Source organism: Sander vitreus, chromosome 5 (genome assembly GCF_031162955.1).
Source record: "Sander vitreus isolate 19-12246 chromosome 5, sanVit1, whole genome shotgun sequence".
Taxonomy (NCBI): Eukaryota; Metazoa; Chordata; class Actinopteri; order Perciformes; family Percidae; genus Sander; species Sander vitreus.
The window spans coordinates 16,106,018-16,120,906 of NC_135859.1; the positions used below are offsets into that span (position 1 = coordinate 16,106,018).

Genomic DNA, 14,889 nt, shown 5'->3' on the forward strand with positions numbered 1-14,889 from the left:
TTGACACAGTATTTATTATAGCCTATACCTTTCGTGTACGAAACGAAATACAAATTAACCAGAGAATGGTTAAATAAATCTGTCCACAGACACTCTGAATAAATAAAGACTGTGGTTAGGCTGGATTGAGTGCAAGAGAAACGCGAGGACACAGCGCTAGAAAATCGGTAGAGATGGGTAAGCGAGAGATTCAGCATGTTGACCTCGCAGTGACCCATTCAACTTTAAACTCTGGATGCCTCTGGTTATCAGGATCTACAGTAATCCAATCAAAATGATGCGCGCTCGCGTCAACCCGCTGCTGCTGCTGCAGCTGCTGCAGCTGCTGCTGTTGATATGGGCCTCATGTATCCATAATACTATGAGATAATATGTGTATTTTATGTGAGAGTAGACCTGTGGTTTTGATTTCAGGATATGCACCAGCCAAATCCTCATCACATTTGGGTGTGTTGTAGTTAACAAGTTAAATATAGCCTATACAGGGCACTGACATGAATAGAAAAAAACAAACTTTTCCTGCGTGTGGCCTAGTCAATTTCATCTCACACCAATGGTCAGAAGGTTTACAGAAACAGTAAATTCCCACTTTCTCTGACTTTAACAATAACAAGTGTATCTGATCATCCAGGACAGTTTTTGTGTGGTGTAAAATCCAATGAGCAGGCTGTATAAAGGACTCATTCTCAGTGACAATGTGACATTTTATTAAAATGCTTTTGAAAACTAAATCATCCTCAACCGTGTGTGTGCGTGTGTGTGTGTGTGTGCATGTGTGTGTGTGTGTGTGTGTGTGTGTGTGTGTGTGTGTGTGTGTGTGTGTATGTGTGTGTGCGTGTGTGCGTGTGCGCCCGCGCGCGATTGTGTGTGTGTCTGATTGGCCAGTGTCACAGCCGTGATTTGGGCTGCAGATACCGATGCACTGTGCAGACCTATGGGAGCGCAGGGAAGGCAGAAGTGGGAGGGCAAAGTGTCTGAGGCGGACTTGACTCCATTTGTAATGAAGGATCTGATGAGTTGGGTTCAGATCAGGGCTGCCGCTGAGTCCGCGAGGGCAATATAGAGAGGAGCGATATTATGAAAAAGAGATTACATCCGTTTTGAACGGATCTCAGCCTCTGCAGCCGTGACGGGGAGGCAGCGGAGCGGACAAGCCGCGGTTTGCGCGCAGGGAGGCGGACAGCAGAGCGAGAAACAACCCGATGATATTTCGGAGCTGCACCGGGAATATGGTGGATTTTTGAGAACTGACACCGCAACATTTGGACAGTCGATTTTTTTTTTAAATAATCTGGTGGAAATCCAAGCAAGCAAAAAAAAAAAAACACGAGCAGGCTGCAGAGCGCGCAGGAGCAGGATGAGCGTGTTTTGTGCAGGGAGAGCAGAGCAGTGCATTTGAGGTAAAGGCCCTCGCGGAGAAACCATCCAAAATTAAACACACACAGAGACACACACACCGTTCGGACACAGACTATGGTTATCTTATTTTATGTCAGTGATATGCACTTTAAGAGCTGCTTCCATTTTTAAACAGCACGGCTGTAGTTTGACATAATTCAGTTCTTAACACACTGTGGAACTTCAAGCTCCAATTATTGTCATGCATTAAAGTTGACATACAAAATATGAATATTAATGCTTAGTTATACTAGCCTACTATATAATTAGTTATAATACACTCTGACATCTGGATTGGTAATACCAAATAAATATGCATGATCACCATTTTAAAAAACAATGTTCATGCAGATTTAATCTTATTTTAAGTGGACGTCTGTGATTAGGTTATTACAGTGTATGTCAATGTAATGTAATGTAAGTCATTATCTTTAACCACAATAACAAAGTGCTTATAGAGGCCAATGTTAACCGCCTCTTTGTGTATCTTTTAACCAGTTCCTCATAAATAGGCTATACTAAATAGGCTATTTTTTGTAATCAGATCTGAATTAAGTTGAGACTGACCTCAATTTGCCTTGAATTATATTGAATTACACCACAACCCTTGTTTGATACTAACCTCTGTGTGTGTGTGTGTGTGTGTGTGTGTGTGTGTGTGTGTGTGTGTGTGTGTGTGTGTGTGTGTGTGTCAGTGGGACATGGCAAACGGAGGGGACCAGTTCGGCCTTGCAGAGCGTCCGGACTCTGACTGCATGGATTCCCCAAAAGAGACCAAACAGGAACATCCCAGCTACACATTAAACTCACCAGTTTCCCCGCAGACAGCGTCCAGCCAGCAGGTATCGGCCTGTACTTCGGATCAGAATGTAAATATTCATTATCGATTAGCCATTTCAGCTATCCAGAAGTTTGAAGTATCCTGGACCGCAGAACTGTAGACAAAATATTCACCTCAATAATTTACCGTGGATTAGGTTTATTTCATAAACCTCTCATTATTTGAATACAATTATATGTATGCTATAGGCCTAATGCTTTAATTTCACTTCCAGAAGACTTCCTCTTTAGTTGTTGTGAGCACTGTTTAAATTTTTGTTGCAGGGGATGGAGGGAATCAAAGTTTTCCTCCACGACAGGGAACTTTGGACAAAGTTTGATGAAGTGGGAACAGAAATGATCATCACCAAGGCTGGGAGGTAAACGCTTATGAGGAAGAATACATTATCTGTTGATTATAGTTTTTTTATTTATTTATTTTTTACTTTTGGAATATTATTATTATTATATATTATTATATATTAAGCCAAGTCTTAACTAAAACGCGGTGGATGAATGAACGAGATCGATTTTTATGAGCCGCATGTCTGTTTCAATACTTGTGGGACCAACATGTAGCCTGCGTCGCCAGGCCTCAGGGGACGTTGTCTCAGAGGAGACTGGCTGGAGTTTATCATAACTTCAGGTATTTTTCGGAATCTAAATATGTCTGTCGTTTGAACGGGAATATTGATATTTTTCGTGAATGTGCTCTTTGTAGGAGGATGTTCCCCAGTTACAAAGTGAAGGTTACAGGACTCAACCCAAAAACCAAGTACATACTCCTGATGGACATTGTGCCCGGGGACGACCACCGCTACAAATTTGCAGACAACAAATGGTTCGTATAGCAACAGTGTGTAATGGACGAAATCCAAATTTAGATTACCCCCCCTCCCCCACACCAAAACAAAAAACAAAAAAAAGTGGTGCAGGCAAAATAATCGAATAAGCATCCATCCCCAGTGTCCCAGTGCACAGGTCAGCTTTCCCATGATGATAGACCCTAGTGATTATTAATATGTAATCTTTTAAACATCGTTTACGGAGTAAATGGTCAATAAACGATAACACAACCACCACTATTTTAAATAGATAAATAAAAAAAGAATAGCATATTCCTATACTTTTGGAGAGAAAAAAAATCCCCAGAACATTTTCTTTTCCCTACCTTTTCGTTATTAGGCCTCCTATGAATTTAACATTAGAAACCTCAGCCTAAAACCTCTGCAAAAAGAAATCAAACGGTTGTGGTGTTACCCTCCACTCCATCCCATGCCTGTAAAGGTCGTGTCTTTCTTGGAGACTGGGATGGCCTAATTCCCCGTGTGTATGCCCGCCGGTTAAATCTGATGAGTATGAAGGGTTCACCGGGCGGACAGACGGCACATACCGGATTAAAGTCTCCCATTCTATGTTTGTTGTGCTGGGGGGAAATCCGAACAGACCTGACTCTGCAGTGAGATCCGTCAATGCTCTCCCTCTTCAGAGCATCAGACACACGGTTCCACAATGTAAGGGGCCGGAAGCAGGAGTATGCAGACTGTGTGGATCAACGTACCGTGTCCCATGCGTAATGGAGGCGAGCGGTGTTTATAGAGATACGTCGGCGCTGGCCTTTAAGCATTTTTAATAGAACAGTTTTTAAAGATTTTGTGTGGGAGTGATTGGTCCCATCAACTTACAGGCGGCAAATTTGTTTCCAAGTTAATGTATTTTTTTCTTTTTTTTTGCAAGGTCAAGTCATTTGACCTTTAATCACAATGAACAAAGGCTACATGGCTAATATTTATTAAAGGCCTTTATTCTTTGGCTTTATTGATCACATCACCCACTAATTATTTAGTATGACCTATAAAGCGCCAGATGTAAACATAATGAGAAACTCACCTGCAAACGTTTAAGGTTACGTTGATTAAAAATTCAAACACTTCTCAAACAGTTGGCCCTGTCTGCTCCTCAGCAGCTGTTAAACAGCTCCAAATCGTTCAGAGATTAGATGGTTAAAATGTTCTTGAATGTTTGTGGTCCTTGCATTTTTTTTTTTTGTTTAGTCTTGTGGTGTTTTTCAGCATGTTTTTCTCGCATGCGCCTAACAACATTCTCTGGCACAAAACAGCCTAACAGAGGCATATGCAACTTTGTAAGACCGAAATAATTTGGGTCGACCAGGCTAAGGTCCAGATGTGGATATCTTTAACTTTAACTAAACAAGGTGCATTTTTTGTTTGTCTAATTAAAGCACCAGGCATTCTGCAGCCGGCGGCAGTGCAGGCCTCCTGCGCCACGGGGCGCCGGACAGAGCTATAGGCTGGTCAGACGAACCACTGTGACCCACTAAGTGTCAATGTCTGACCGTTTTCTGATCTGTTGCATTTCCTCTGCTGTAAAGGTCGGTAACGGGGAAGGCAGAGCCCGCGATGCCCGGGAGGCTCTACGTCCATCCGGACTCTCCCGCTACCGGGGCTCACTGGAGCCGCCAGCTCATCTCCTTTCAGAAGCTCAAACTCACCAACAACCACCTGGACCCCTTTGGACATGTGAGTCTGTCTTCTTAATAGTATTTAGCTAATGTGGTGTATTTCTTCAGAACAAGGAAACATGTTCTTGGTCTGCTTGGATTTAAAACATATATCTGTTTGCCCTTTGAATGGCTGGACCTGTAATTTTAGTCCATAAAGTCCTAGGTCTGGCAATGCGAGACTAATATAGGCCTAATAAAACGTCATTTAAAAAGGAACCAAAAGACAAAGGCCTACAATTACCAATAAAAATGGTCTATTGGGCATATCAAAAAGCCATAATATGCATTTTAAATAATCAACCATGTGTGATGTTTTTGATTTAAGCTAGCAGACAAACTACAGGTCCAATTAGGCAGGCAGGCATAGCCACATGTAGCTCACTCTCGTGAATAACTCAGCAGACATCACAACACAACACCAATCAGCACGAGAGCGGAGCGGCCAAACTTCAGACTCAACAGAGAGACTCATTCCCGCCATGCCCAGCCTTTATTGCTCCAGTTACCTCCAGTTACGCCTATACCTACAGTCAGAGTCTAGATACACCTATTTCACGAGGATGTATGGTGTAGGCTACAGCGCGAGAGCAGGTGAGCACGGATTGTTTTTGCGCGCGCGCAGAAACAATCTTTTCAGGCTTGTTAAATTAGAGGAAATGATTTCAATGACTCTTAAACCCATTAGCTAATGCATGTCACCGGTGGACACGTCACTGCGATTAAACTGAGCCCTCCTGGATAAACAAACGTGCTCGCGCCCGTGCGTGCACATGCACAGAGGGCCGTGATCCAATTTAAAAAGATAAATAAAAAATAAAAGCCCTTGTGGGTTTTGCAGTGTCGTGGGAAATAGTTAAGATTGGGGCTGAAGTGGTCACCAAGTGTGACCTCATACTTTAGTAAGTAACTCTTAATTTCACCGAAAACCATTTGAATTAGTCTGCCAGGTTAATCATCAGTGATTCCATCCAATTATATATTTAAAATGTAGGCCTACCAATATGTCACATCACTGGAGTCTAATACATAACCATGTTTTATTTAGTTGTGGTTAAAAGGAAATGGGCACGGACGAAATGAAATTAACTGTGTATAATTTGCTTCATTAATCATTTTGTTTTAAGGTGGCTATATCCTTCCATGCATGGTTTTTGATTGACATGAAGATAAAAAACAAAACAAATATCAACATAAATAATGTACCTGTATGCTACACATCTGAATCGGCAAAAAAATGTTATTACATTCATGCAGAAAATATGACATCAATCTGTATATATATTTTTTAATCCTATAACGACATACATTTATTGTCATAAAGACGAATGTCTTCCAAGAAATCTGGGTACCTTAACATGAGTTGGGTTTAGGCTCCAACTGGCCTCCAGTCCAGGTCCCAGCATCTGCTGGTGGGAAACATGACAGGTCTGTCAATCTCACCTCCTCAATCTCCTCTATCGCTGTGCAGATAATACTCAACTCCATGCACAAATACCAGCCTCGCCTCCATATTGTCAAGGCGGACGAGAACAACGGCTTTGGCTCAAAAAACACAGCTTTCTGCACCCACGTCTTCCCTGAGACGGCCTTCATCGCTGTGACGTCCTACCAGAACCACAAGGTACTCTCTACGCAAGACACAGTACACCAAGATACTGTTCAAATATAGGAACTTATGTAAAACCCCACGTTTTAGAAAGGTGCACTGCCACCTAAATCTCTTTTATGGGTAAAACTAATACAGTGATTGCAAGTTTTAAAAAATGGAATACAATACAAAAAGTGATATTTAGACATTACTTGGTGCTTTTTTTAAAGGCTGAAGGCTACCTCATAAATATCCTATTAATGATGAATCTCAAAGTCCTATTTGTGCAAATTAGATCTGTTCTACTGTTAAATTTGTGACTATTTAGATAAGTGTATAAAGATTTGCCTTTGGTCACTGACCACACACAAACTTCTGTCTCTCCCACACATTAACACACACACACACACACACACACACACACACTCACATGCACACTTTTTCTTTGTTTGTATTACTGTCTGTATTTTGTATCCAGAAAGTCAATTTGGATTCTTCTTTGTTTATGTGGCCCTTACTCAGTATTTGTAAATATGTCCGAAAATAAGTTATCTGCGTGTGTGTGTGTGTGTGTGTGTGTGTGTGTGTGTGTGTGTGTGTGTGTGTGAGTGTGTCTGTGTGTGTGTGTGTGTGTGTGTGTGTGTGTGTGTGTGTGTGTGTGTGTGTGTGTGTGTGTTTGAGCATGTGTGAGAGTGAGTGTTGGTCGGTAATGATCTGTTTCTTTCCCTTGATCCTGGATGATCCTGTTTTCTCGAAGTCTCCTAGAAAGACAGATTGCTAAAGCTGCTTTGCTGGTTAAGTTTTCAACTTTGATTTGATCACATTCTTAACAAAACATTAATAACATAAATAAATACATTTCACCTATACTTTTTAGATAATATACCTTGTTAGTACTTAAAAAAGGAGAGGTCTACATTTTGTACACGTTTATCTACAGCTTCAATATGGTGTTCTTTTATTTATTGTATAAAACATTTTATAAAACATTTTATCCATTACGTAATCACATTCATTTATTTAGAATAGTAGATACAGTTTTTAGTTTATAAAAAAGTTTAAAAAAAGGTTATTCATATTTTTATGTATAAACTTATTGGTAATAGTTGTTAATAGTAGTTAAATGTAATTGTTGTAACTGTCTGTTTTATCAAAATGTCTTTATGAAGGCTATATCAATACTTAAGTGTGATGTAATAAATTCATATTTTCTATTTTAAACTACTACTAATTCATAGTATTATTTGTATTAGCAGAAGTAGTAGTAGACAAAGTGACCATTGAATTACTTTTGAGTATTAGGAAATTATTTTCACTTTCTGAGCTATTACAGATGTGCAATTGAATGTGTAAAAGAAAATCTTAAACTTTATAATTCAATCGTACATGCAATAAAAAAGTACTATTGAAATCCAAATTAATTCCAACCTTCGTATGTAGAACAGTTGAGCCAGTAGTTTGCTGGAGGCTATCAGTATTATCGGCACTTCAAAGTTTGTTTGGACGCGAGCTCGTGTCAGCTCTCCAGTCCACTTGGCTGCTATGTGATGGACAGACTGTGCAATAGTTTCCCTCCATGACATCACTGAGAAAGGTTTGAAGACTTGAACATCAAAGCTCGCAGCTTTGGACCTCTAAAAGCTTTGGCCTGAAATCCTTAAACCTGGCGACTGTTTGGGTAAACAGTTTATTCTGTGTCAGCTGGCGAGGACACTGTCCGCTCCGTTAGAAACGTCAGTGGCTGAGGAATGTTGGCCGTGCACAGCTTCGGCAGCACTGCTTTTAACATCTGCAGGGCCTCTCACTAATAGTGAACTGTTGACTTTCAGTCAATGAAAAGAATGGTTTAAAACTGAAAGTGCCTTTGTGTGTCTTTACTTGAATGAAACGGTGTTCGTTTGGGCCTGTGCACCTCTTGTGTGGTGTAATGCTTGTGTCTGAGTTTTTCTATGTTTTGTGCTCAGATTACACAGCTGAAGATAGAGAATAATCCTTTTGCTAAGGGCTTCAGGGGCAGCGACGACAATGAGCTGCACCGCATGGCCAAGCTACAAGGGTGAGTAAAGCTTTGTTGATGCCTGCGTTTCCAGTATCTACGTGCTTGTCAGTATTCATAGGAAATAATCCAATCCATTCTTCTCACTGAGGATTGTTATGATGGGATACATATGGTCTAAGATGTGTGTGTGTGTGTGTGTGTGTGTGTGTGTGTGTGTGTGTGTGTGTGTGTGTGTGTGTGTGTGTGTGTGTGTGTGTGTGTGTGTGTGTGTGTGTGTGCCATTGTCACCTAAAGGTTGATCTTAGCCTAAAACCCGGACCAGAGCGTGCAGCACAAACATGACACACCGGGCGTCCTGCATTGATAGATAGATACTATCACATTGCCGCTGGTCTATTAGACTGTCACTACGGATCAGCTGATGGCCCTACATGGTGTCTGTTTGCATGTTAAACTAATCTCCATTCAAGCACTTTGGCAGGCAGTTCAGATATTTTAATAAGCCAATGGGAGAGGCTGTTGCTGAGGGGGAGGAAAGAGAAGGGAGGAGGAGGAGGGAGAGAGGTTGGTATTAAATGCTGCAGTGTAACAATAACACGGGGGTGCTGCAGCACCATGCCTGTGTTATTGTGCTGCTGTGGTTGGTGGAGAGCAGAGGAGAGTCTATCTGAAGTGACACAAGGATGGATGTTTATTTTTAGCACGCCATAGTATCTCACAACAACAGGACTGTGTGTGTGTGTGTGTGTGTGTGTGTGTGTGTGTGTGTGTGTGTGTGTGTGCGTCAAGCGTGTGTGTGCATGAGTGTGTGTCACTGTCTCAGCGAGGGTCAGGGAGATGTGGCCCGCTGTCCCCTACATACCACAGAGTTTACCAATAGGGCAGTGTGTAGAGAGAGAGATCAGAGATGAAAGGATGGGGACAGCTAAGTAGACTTGAAAGGAAAGGAAAAGAAAGAAAAAAAGCACACACAATACAACCAAGCAGAAATGAATGTAACAGAAATACCTCTACAGAGACAGGAGAGGTTGTTTTGTGCAGCACACCTGAGTCCATAACATTAGATGAAAATTGTTGCTTCTGCTGTAATTCTCAACCCACCACCACCTCTCTGTTTCAGAAAGGACTACCCTGTGGTCCCTCGCAGTACTGTCCGTCAGAGAGCCTGCTCCACCGGGAGTCCCTTCAGTGGGGAGGGTCGGGGTCTGCAAGGTTCCCCCGAAGCTGTCGGATCCCCCTACAGTTGTGAGAACGGCTTGAGCAGTGGCAGTTCTCAGGAGCTGCTGAGGGCTCCCCCTGCACATTACACCCTGCCTCATCCTCACCTGCAGCACGGCCAACAGCCACAAGTCTACCACTGCACCAAGAGGAAAGGTAGGAGGAAGCTGTGTGTCTCTGCCCTCAGTACACTGTGTAAGAAGAAAATGATTGCCTATCTCAAGCTGTAAAAACAAAAAGCAATGCCCTTAGTTAACTCCCTGACACAGGAGTGCAGATATGACCTATTTATTTTTCATTTAATTATTGTAATACGTTATGTAATAGTGGCAATAATTGTGTATTTTTCTCACTTCACATATTACACCCCCTAATGTTTCCTTATTCCAAGAAAGAAAATATCATTTTAGCGGCCCTAAAACTGGTCATTTCTCCAACTTGTGGTTCTGTGCCAAATTATTATTATTTTATAAATAAAACAGCATTGTGTGAATGTCATAGTACGTTTCTGTTGCAGATTACTTGCAAAATGTGACAATTAAAGGACCATTCCAGTGGTTTTACTTTTTCTTTGACCATTGAGTGCAAATATACATACATTCTGTTACCGCTGGCTATCATCGAATATTTACACAAGTTTTCAGGCAGCCAGTATGAAAATCAGAGACTTAAAATGTAACTGAGTTATTTGGTATTATGTTAATCAGTTAAGTTACAGACAAGTCACAGCATCCTCTTAGTTATGCAGTTACTGCTGGGCTGTTACTGGCATCAGATTTACTAATGCAGCAGCTGAATGAATGAATAAATAAGTTATTCTCATGTCTGGTCATTTACACAGTTAATTCAGACATATTGATCAACAGCAAAAAGAAAATCAGTATGATGACTGTGCAATTCTGCACTGTGCTAGAGAAGAATGCAAAAGGCATTTTAAATCTGGAATATGCTACTTTACAGAATGGTCTGCATTGATGATAAGTATACCGGTAGCCTATATACTTTGTAGTTAATAGGACTGGGTATGGTTTTAAATGTATTATTGCAATACTGATACTAGGCTACTGTATGTTTACTGTATGCATCAAGAACAAATACATATATTTTCAATAACTTATTGGTTTGAAAGTATAAACTTTTTTTCTTCTACATGACCCTTTTTTCAAGCCAAACGTCTTAATTAGTCTAAACTCAAGAGGCCAAATAAGCAGTTTGCCCAAATAAAATACTGTCTTCTTTCATTTTAAATCAGAAACTATCTGATCAAAGAATAAGTAAACTTGAAGGTTTTTGATACACTGTGATTTGGACACATTTTGGTAGATAGCCTACCTAATAATTAATGGGATAAAACGTGGCCCTTTTCTTCTGGCAAAAAACTGTACTGCACTTTAACTCTGGCATTATGTTTGTTTTCTTGAACTGTCTGATGTTTGTAGTCAAAAATTCTGATCTGAAACTTTCCCAGTTCTCACTTGTCATTAATGCTAAATGAAAAATAAACACAATATCTTCTCTTTGTCTGTCTCTCTCTTTAGTGGAGGAGAACTGCTCTTCAGGAAACCACCAGCACCCTTACAAGAAACCTTTCACCGGTAGCTCTCTAAGTGAGGGCGAGTCTTACTACCACCCCTCCTCCTATCCTCCTCCTCCACCTGGTCTGTCTGACATCCCACTCACTGACTCCCCCTACAGCTCAGACATGGTGCAGCGTCAGGCGTGCATGTTTGCCAGCTCCGAGCCCAGACTGGATGAACTCAACTGTACACCCTGGTCATACACCTGCCCGCTCCCCTCTGCCATGACCCCCTTGAAACCCTATCAACCTTACACCCCTCATCCTCCCTACAGCTCCAGCCCTCAGGGCTCTCGACTCAGCGCTATAGCCCACCAGAACTCTCCGCCGCTGGGAGAACACATCGACTACGACCCCTATCAGAGCCAGAGCTCTGGACCTCCATCCGAAAGCTCCCAAAACATTCAAAGCAGGCAGCTCAGCTCTCCGCTCAGAGAGTATCCTCGTTACACGCGCAACCTGTCTCCTCCTCTCTACCACACCCTAGAGACGCACACACACATCAGGTGTGGTGTCCCAGAATGGAGTGCAGCCTCCTAACTGAACCAGAGGACATACCCGAAAGACTGACTGATTAGTGGGCAGAGATTCCTCGTCTCAAATTCAGTGACCCTTTTTTCTGCACTTCTGAAAGATGCTGCGCCATATACGGACTAAATATGATTTTAACTTTGTAAAATAATTGTTAAAAGTGTGATTTTTATGCTGTGTGAAGAGGTCACATTTGTTCCTCATGTTGCTCCCCTGTGCTGGATGGAGCAGTGGATTGTTAAAAACTGGACTTGGACATCCATGAAGCTTCAGGAAAAAAAGAGTCTGAGCAGCACAATCAAAGTTGTACCTTATCGCCTTTCCATAACCCAAAGACTGGTTTCATCCAACTGTCTGCGCTGTGAGCCCTGTTAAGGCCAGGCCGTGAACAGCACTTGGCTGTTTTCCTCTCAATGAATCCCACATTCGTCATTGTGAACAATGTAAATTGTGACACACTGTCAGACAGGCAGTAATATTTACTGACCAAAATAATCTCAGCTCTCACAGCAGCCTGAGGCAGACTTTCTTTTCTTTAGTGGAGCAAAGCACAGCTCCATGCTCAGTCTCAGTGAAGTAAAAAAGGTAGGAGTTTGTGTGTGTGTGTGTGTGTGTGTGTGTGTGTTTTGTGTGTGTGTGTGTGTGTGCATGTGCATGTGAGTATGTAAAGCCTATGTCAGCTCAGCTCAAGGATACTATGAGTGCATTTTCAATGAGACAGCCAGTAGTAGCTGCAGGCACTGCACCATAGAAATAAAAAGTTTGTTTAGACCATGCTACAGGCTGAAGGACCTGTAAACATGGCTTCCACTGCATTCTTGGTAAATGCACAATTCAGCGTCACACAGCTGACACCGCTGTCCTCTCAGTCACCCCCAGCTGACCAATCAGCTTTCTCCTTGCACTGAGAGCCAGCCAATGAACACGCGCCTCTCTTTTATCCCCAGCTGACCAGTCAGAGCTGGAACGCAGCATGTGTCATGTGTGCGTGCGTGTGTTGGCCCATTTTTGTTTGTTTCAGAATTATTCATGAGTCCAGTGGTGATCCTTGACATGCAAGGATTGCTCAGCAAATATAAAGAATCACAGTGCTGTAAACGTGATAATGTTGATGCACCAACTCGTTAAAATATCTTTTTGGTCTCTTTATTTTGAATCTAAATGCTCCTTGTCAGGTCCAAACAGCATTTCTCCATTAATCACTTTGACAAGATTGTGTTAAATACATTTCCCTGCAGATTTGGGTCGCATGACTTTCCTGCTTTTAGCTAACTGTAAAGAAAGATTGTTGGCACTTACTGTGCAAGCTGAGATTTTGGTTGATTGTAGTGTAATGAATCCGTATTTATATTTCTGTCCAGGTGTTTTACATGCAGTAACGTGAGAAGGTGCTCTAACAAAAACAAACCATCAGTATGTAAAGAGGACATCCTCATCATTCCTTGATATGTATTTGATTTGTGTGTGTGAGTATGTGTGTGTGTTCTGAGATTTTTTTTATAGCCTTGTTCTTGTTATAGTATTTATTACTCTAGATTTGTAAAGTTACAAATTAGTTTGTTGTTAACTTGTGAAACAAGACAATATTGTTCAGAGATATTTGTTTCTCTTTGAAGGTTTGTTTCTGATTTCACCCTTCATCTTCAAGTGGTGATAAATAGTTGTGATAAGCAAACTACATTTTCTGTTCTATGGAAATAAAGATTTATATACAGAAATGGATGGCATTTTAGAGAATTTTGCATGAGTCAACTGGTTATAGTGTTCTTCTTTTTTGTGATTAGACAACAAACACAGCAGAGACAAACTATTAACATTCCCAGTGGGTTATTTAAAGTACATTCAGCACCTCCGGAGTGGAAAATCTTTTAAGTGCGGTGCAGTTTATCAGTTTTAATGCATGTATCAATATGAAGGACCTGATAACAGCAGCCGGAACCTTTTCCCAAATGTTCCAAAAGTGTCCAGCGATCTCATTCAACCACGTCGAGAGTATTGTTTAAAGTGTAACAGTGTGTGCTATGCTGTCTTATCAAGTATAAGGGACCCCTGTGTCTCTAACTCTTCCACCCAGCAATGAACCCCCCAGAGTGGTGTGGGTGCTGTGCATACCTTGTCCGCCTCCTCTTATCTCTGACAGGTTGTTTGGCATCTGCAGTCTCCACCAGCTGGACCCCCTCACTGATGCCCAGAGAGGGGTGGGGTCTGCCAGGATGCAGGACAAAGAAAGGTGGGGGTGCGTTGGTGGTTCCCTTCTCTTAGACTCCCGTCCAAACTGACATTCGCCCTCCCTCCTGTCTCTTGACATCTCATGTTTCTGTGTCTCTCACAGCAAAGTTAACCTCTTACACCTTACACCTGCTCAGAGTTTACAGCGCACTTATTTTGAAAGAACAAATGGACGTAACAAGCAGAGATTTATTTAGAAAAGGCTGCTAAATCATTAAACTTCTAACCCAGTGTATATACATTTAATTGCATAGTTAAATGTCAGTTGTCAGACCTCCCTCTCTCTCCTTCTCTTTTTCTCCTTCCTTTCTCTCTCTCTCGTACACCATAAGGTCAGAGGTTAAGCAGGCAGCTTTTCAGAGGGTCTGTTCCTCCTTAACCCTTCGTCTCCAGACAAACTCGGGCCAGGATGAGGAGGGGGGAAGAGTGATGTCCCATGCAGGGGCCTACGACTCTGAAGATGGATTGCATCGCTTCATGTTGGCTTGTACAGTAACAGAGCTCTGTGATGACTTCTGTATGGCTAGGAGTTAGCTGGGAGAATAAAGCTTTGGGTAAAGTGGTAAAGTAATATTAAACACAGAGTGTGTGTGTGTGTGTGTGTGTTTGTGTGTGTGTGTGTGTGTGTGTGTGTGTGTGTGTGTGTGTGTGTGTGTGTGTGTGTGTGTGTGTGTGTGTGTGTGAAGGGCCTTAATCCATCTGTGGAGGACTTTCTCAGACACACTGGTTGGACAGTAGATTGATGAACCTTTGTGATCAAAGAGCCTAAGTGGTGCTTATCGTTATGGCCCCCCCCTCCCCCAACACACACACACACACACACACACACACACACACACACACACACACACACACACACACACACTAACCCCTCTACATATTCTCATCCTTATCCAAATGTACTGGTCCAAAATGGTTTCTAACAGATGCAGAGCACAAACGACCACATACACACACATAGTTTTTTCTGGTGTGCACAGACAAAACACCACCTACATTTTTAAATG

At 41.9% G+C, this 14,889-nt stretch overlaps 1 protein-coding gene across 1 annotated transcript; it reads left to right on the forward strand.

The window, feature by feature from the left end:
- The first annotated feature begins 2,099 nt into the window (after positions 1-2,099).
- On the forward strand, positions 2,100-11,662 carry tbx5b (T-box transcription factor 5b). Its single transcript, XM_078249710.1, has 8 exons — positions 2,100-2,240; positions 2,503-2,597; positions 2,939-3,058; positions 4,610-4,757; positions 6,210-6,362; positions 8,294-8,385; positions 9,449-9,702; positions 11,085-11,662. Exons 1-8 carry the CDS (start codon positions 2,100-2,102, stop codon positions 11,660-11,662), a joined length of 1,581 nt encoding a protein of 526 aa, XP_078105836.1.
- The last annotated feature ends 3,227 nt before the right edge of the window (positions 11,663-14,889 follow it).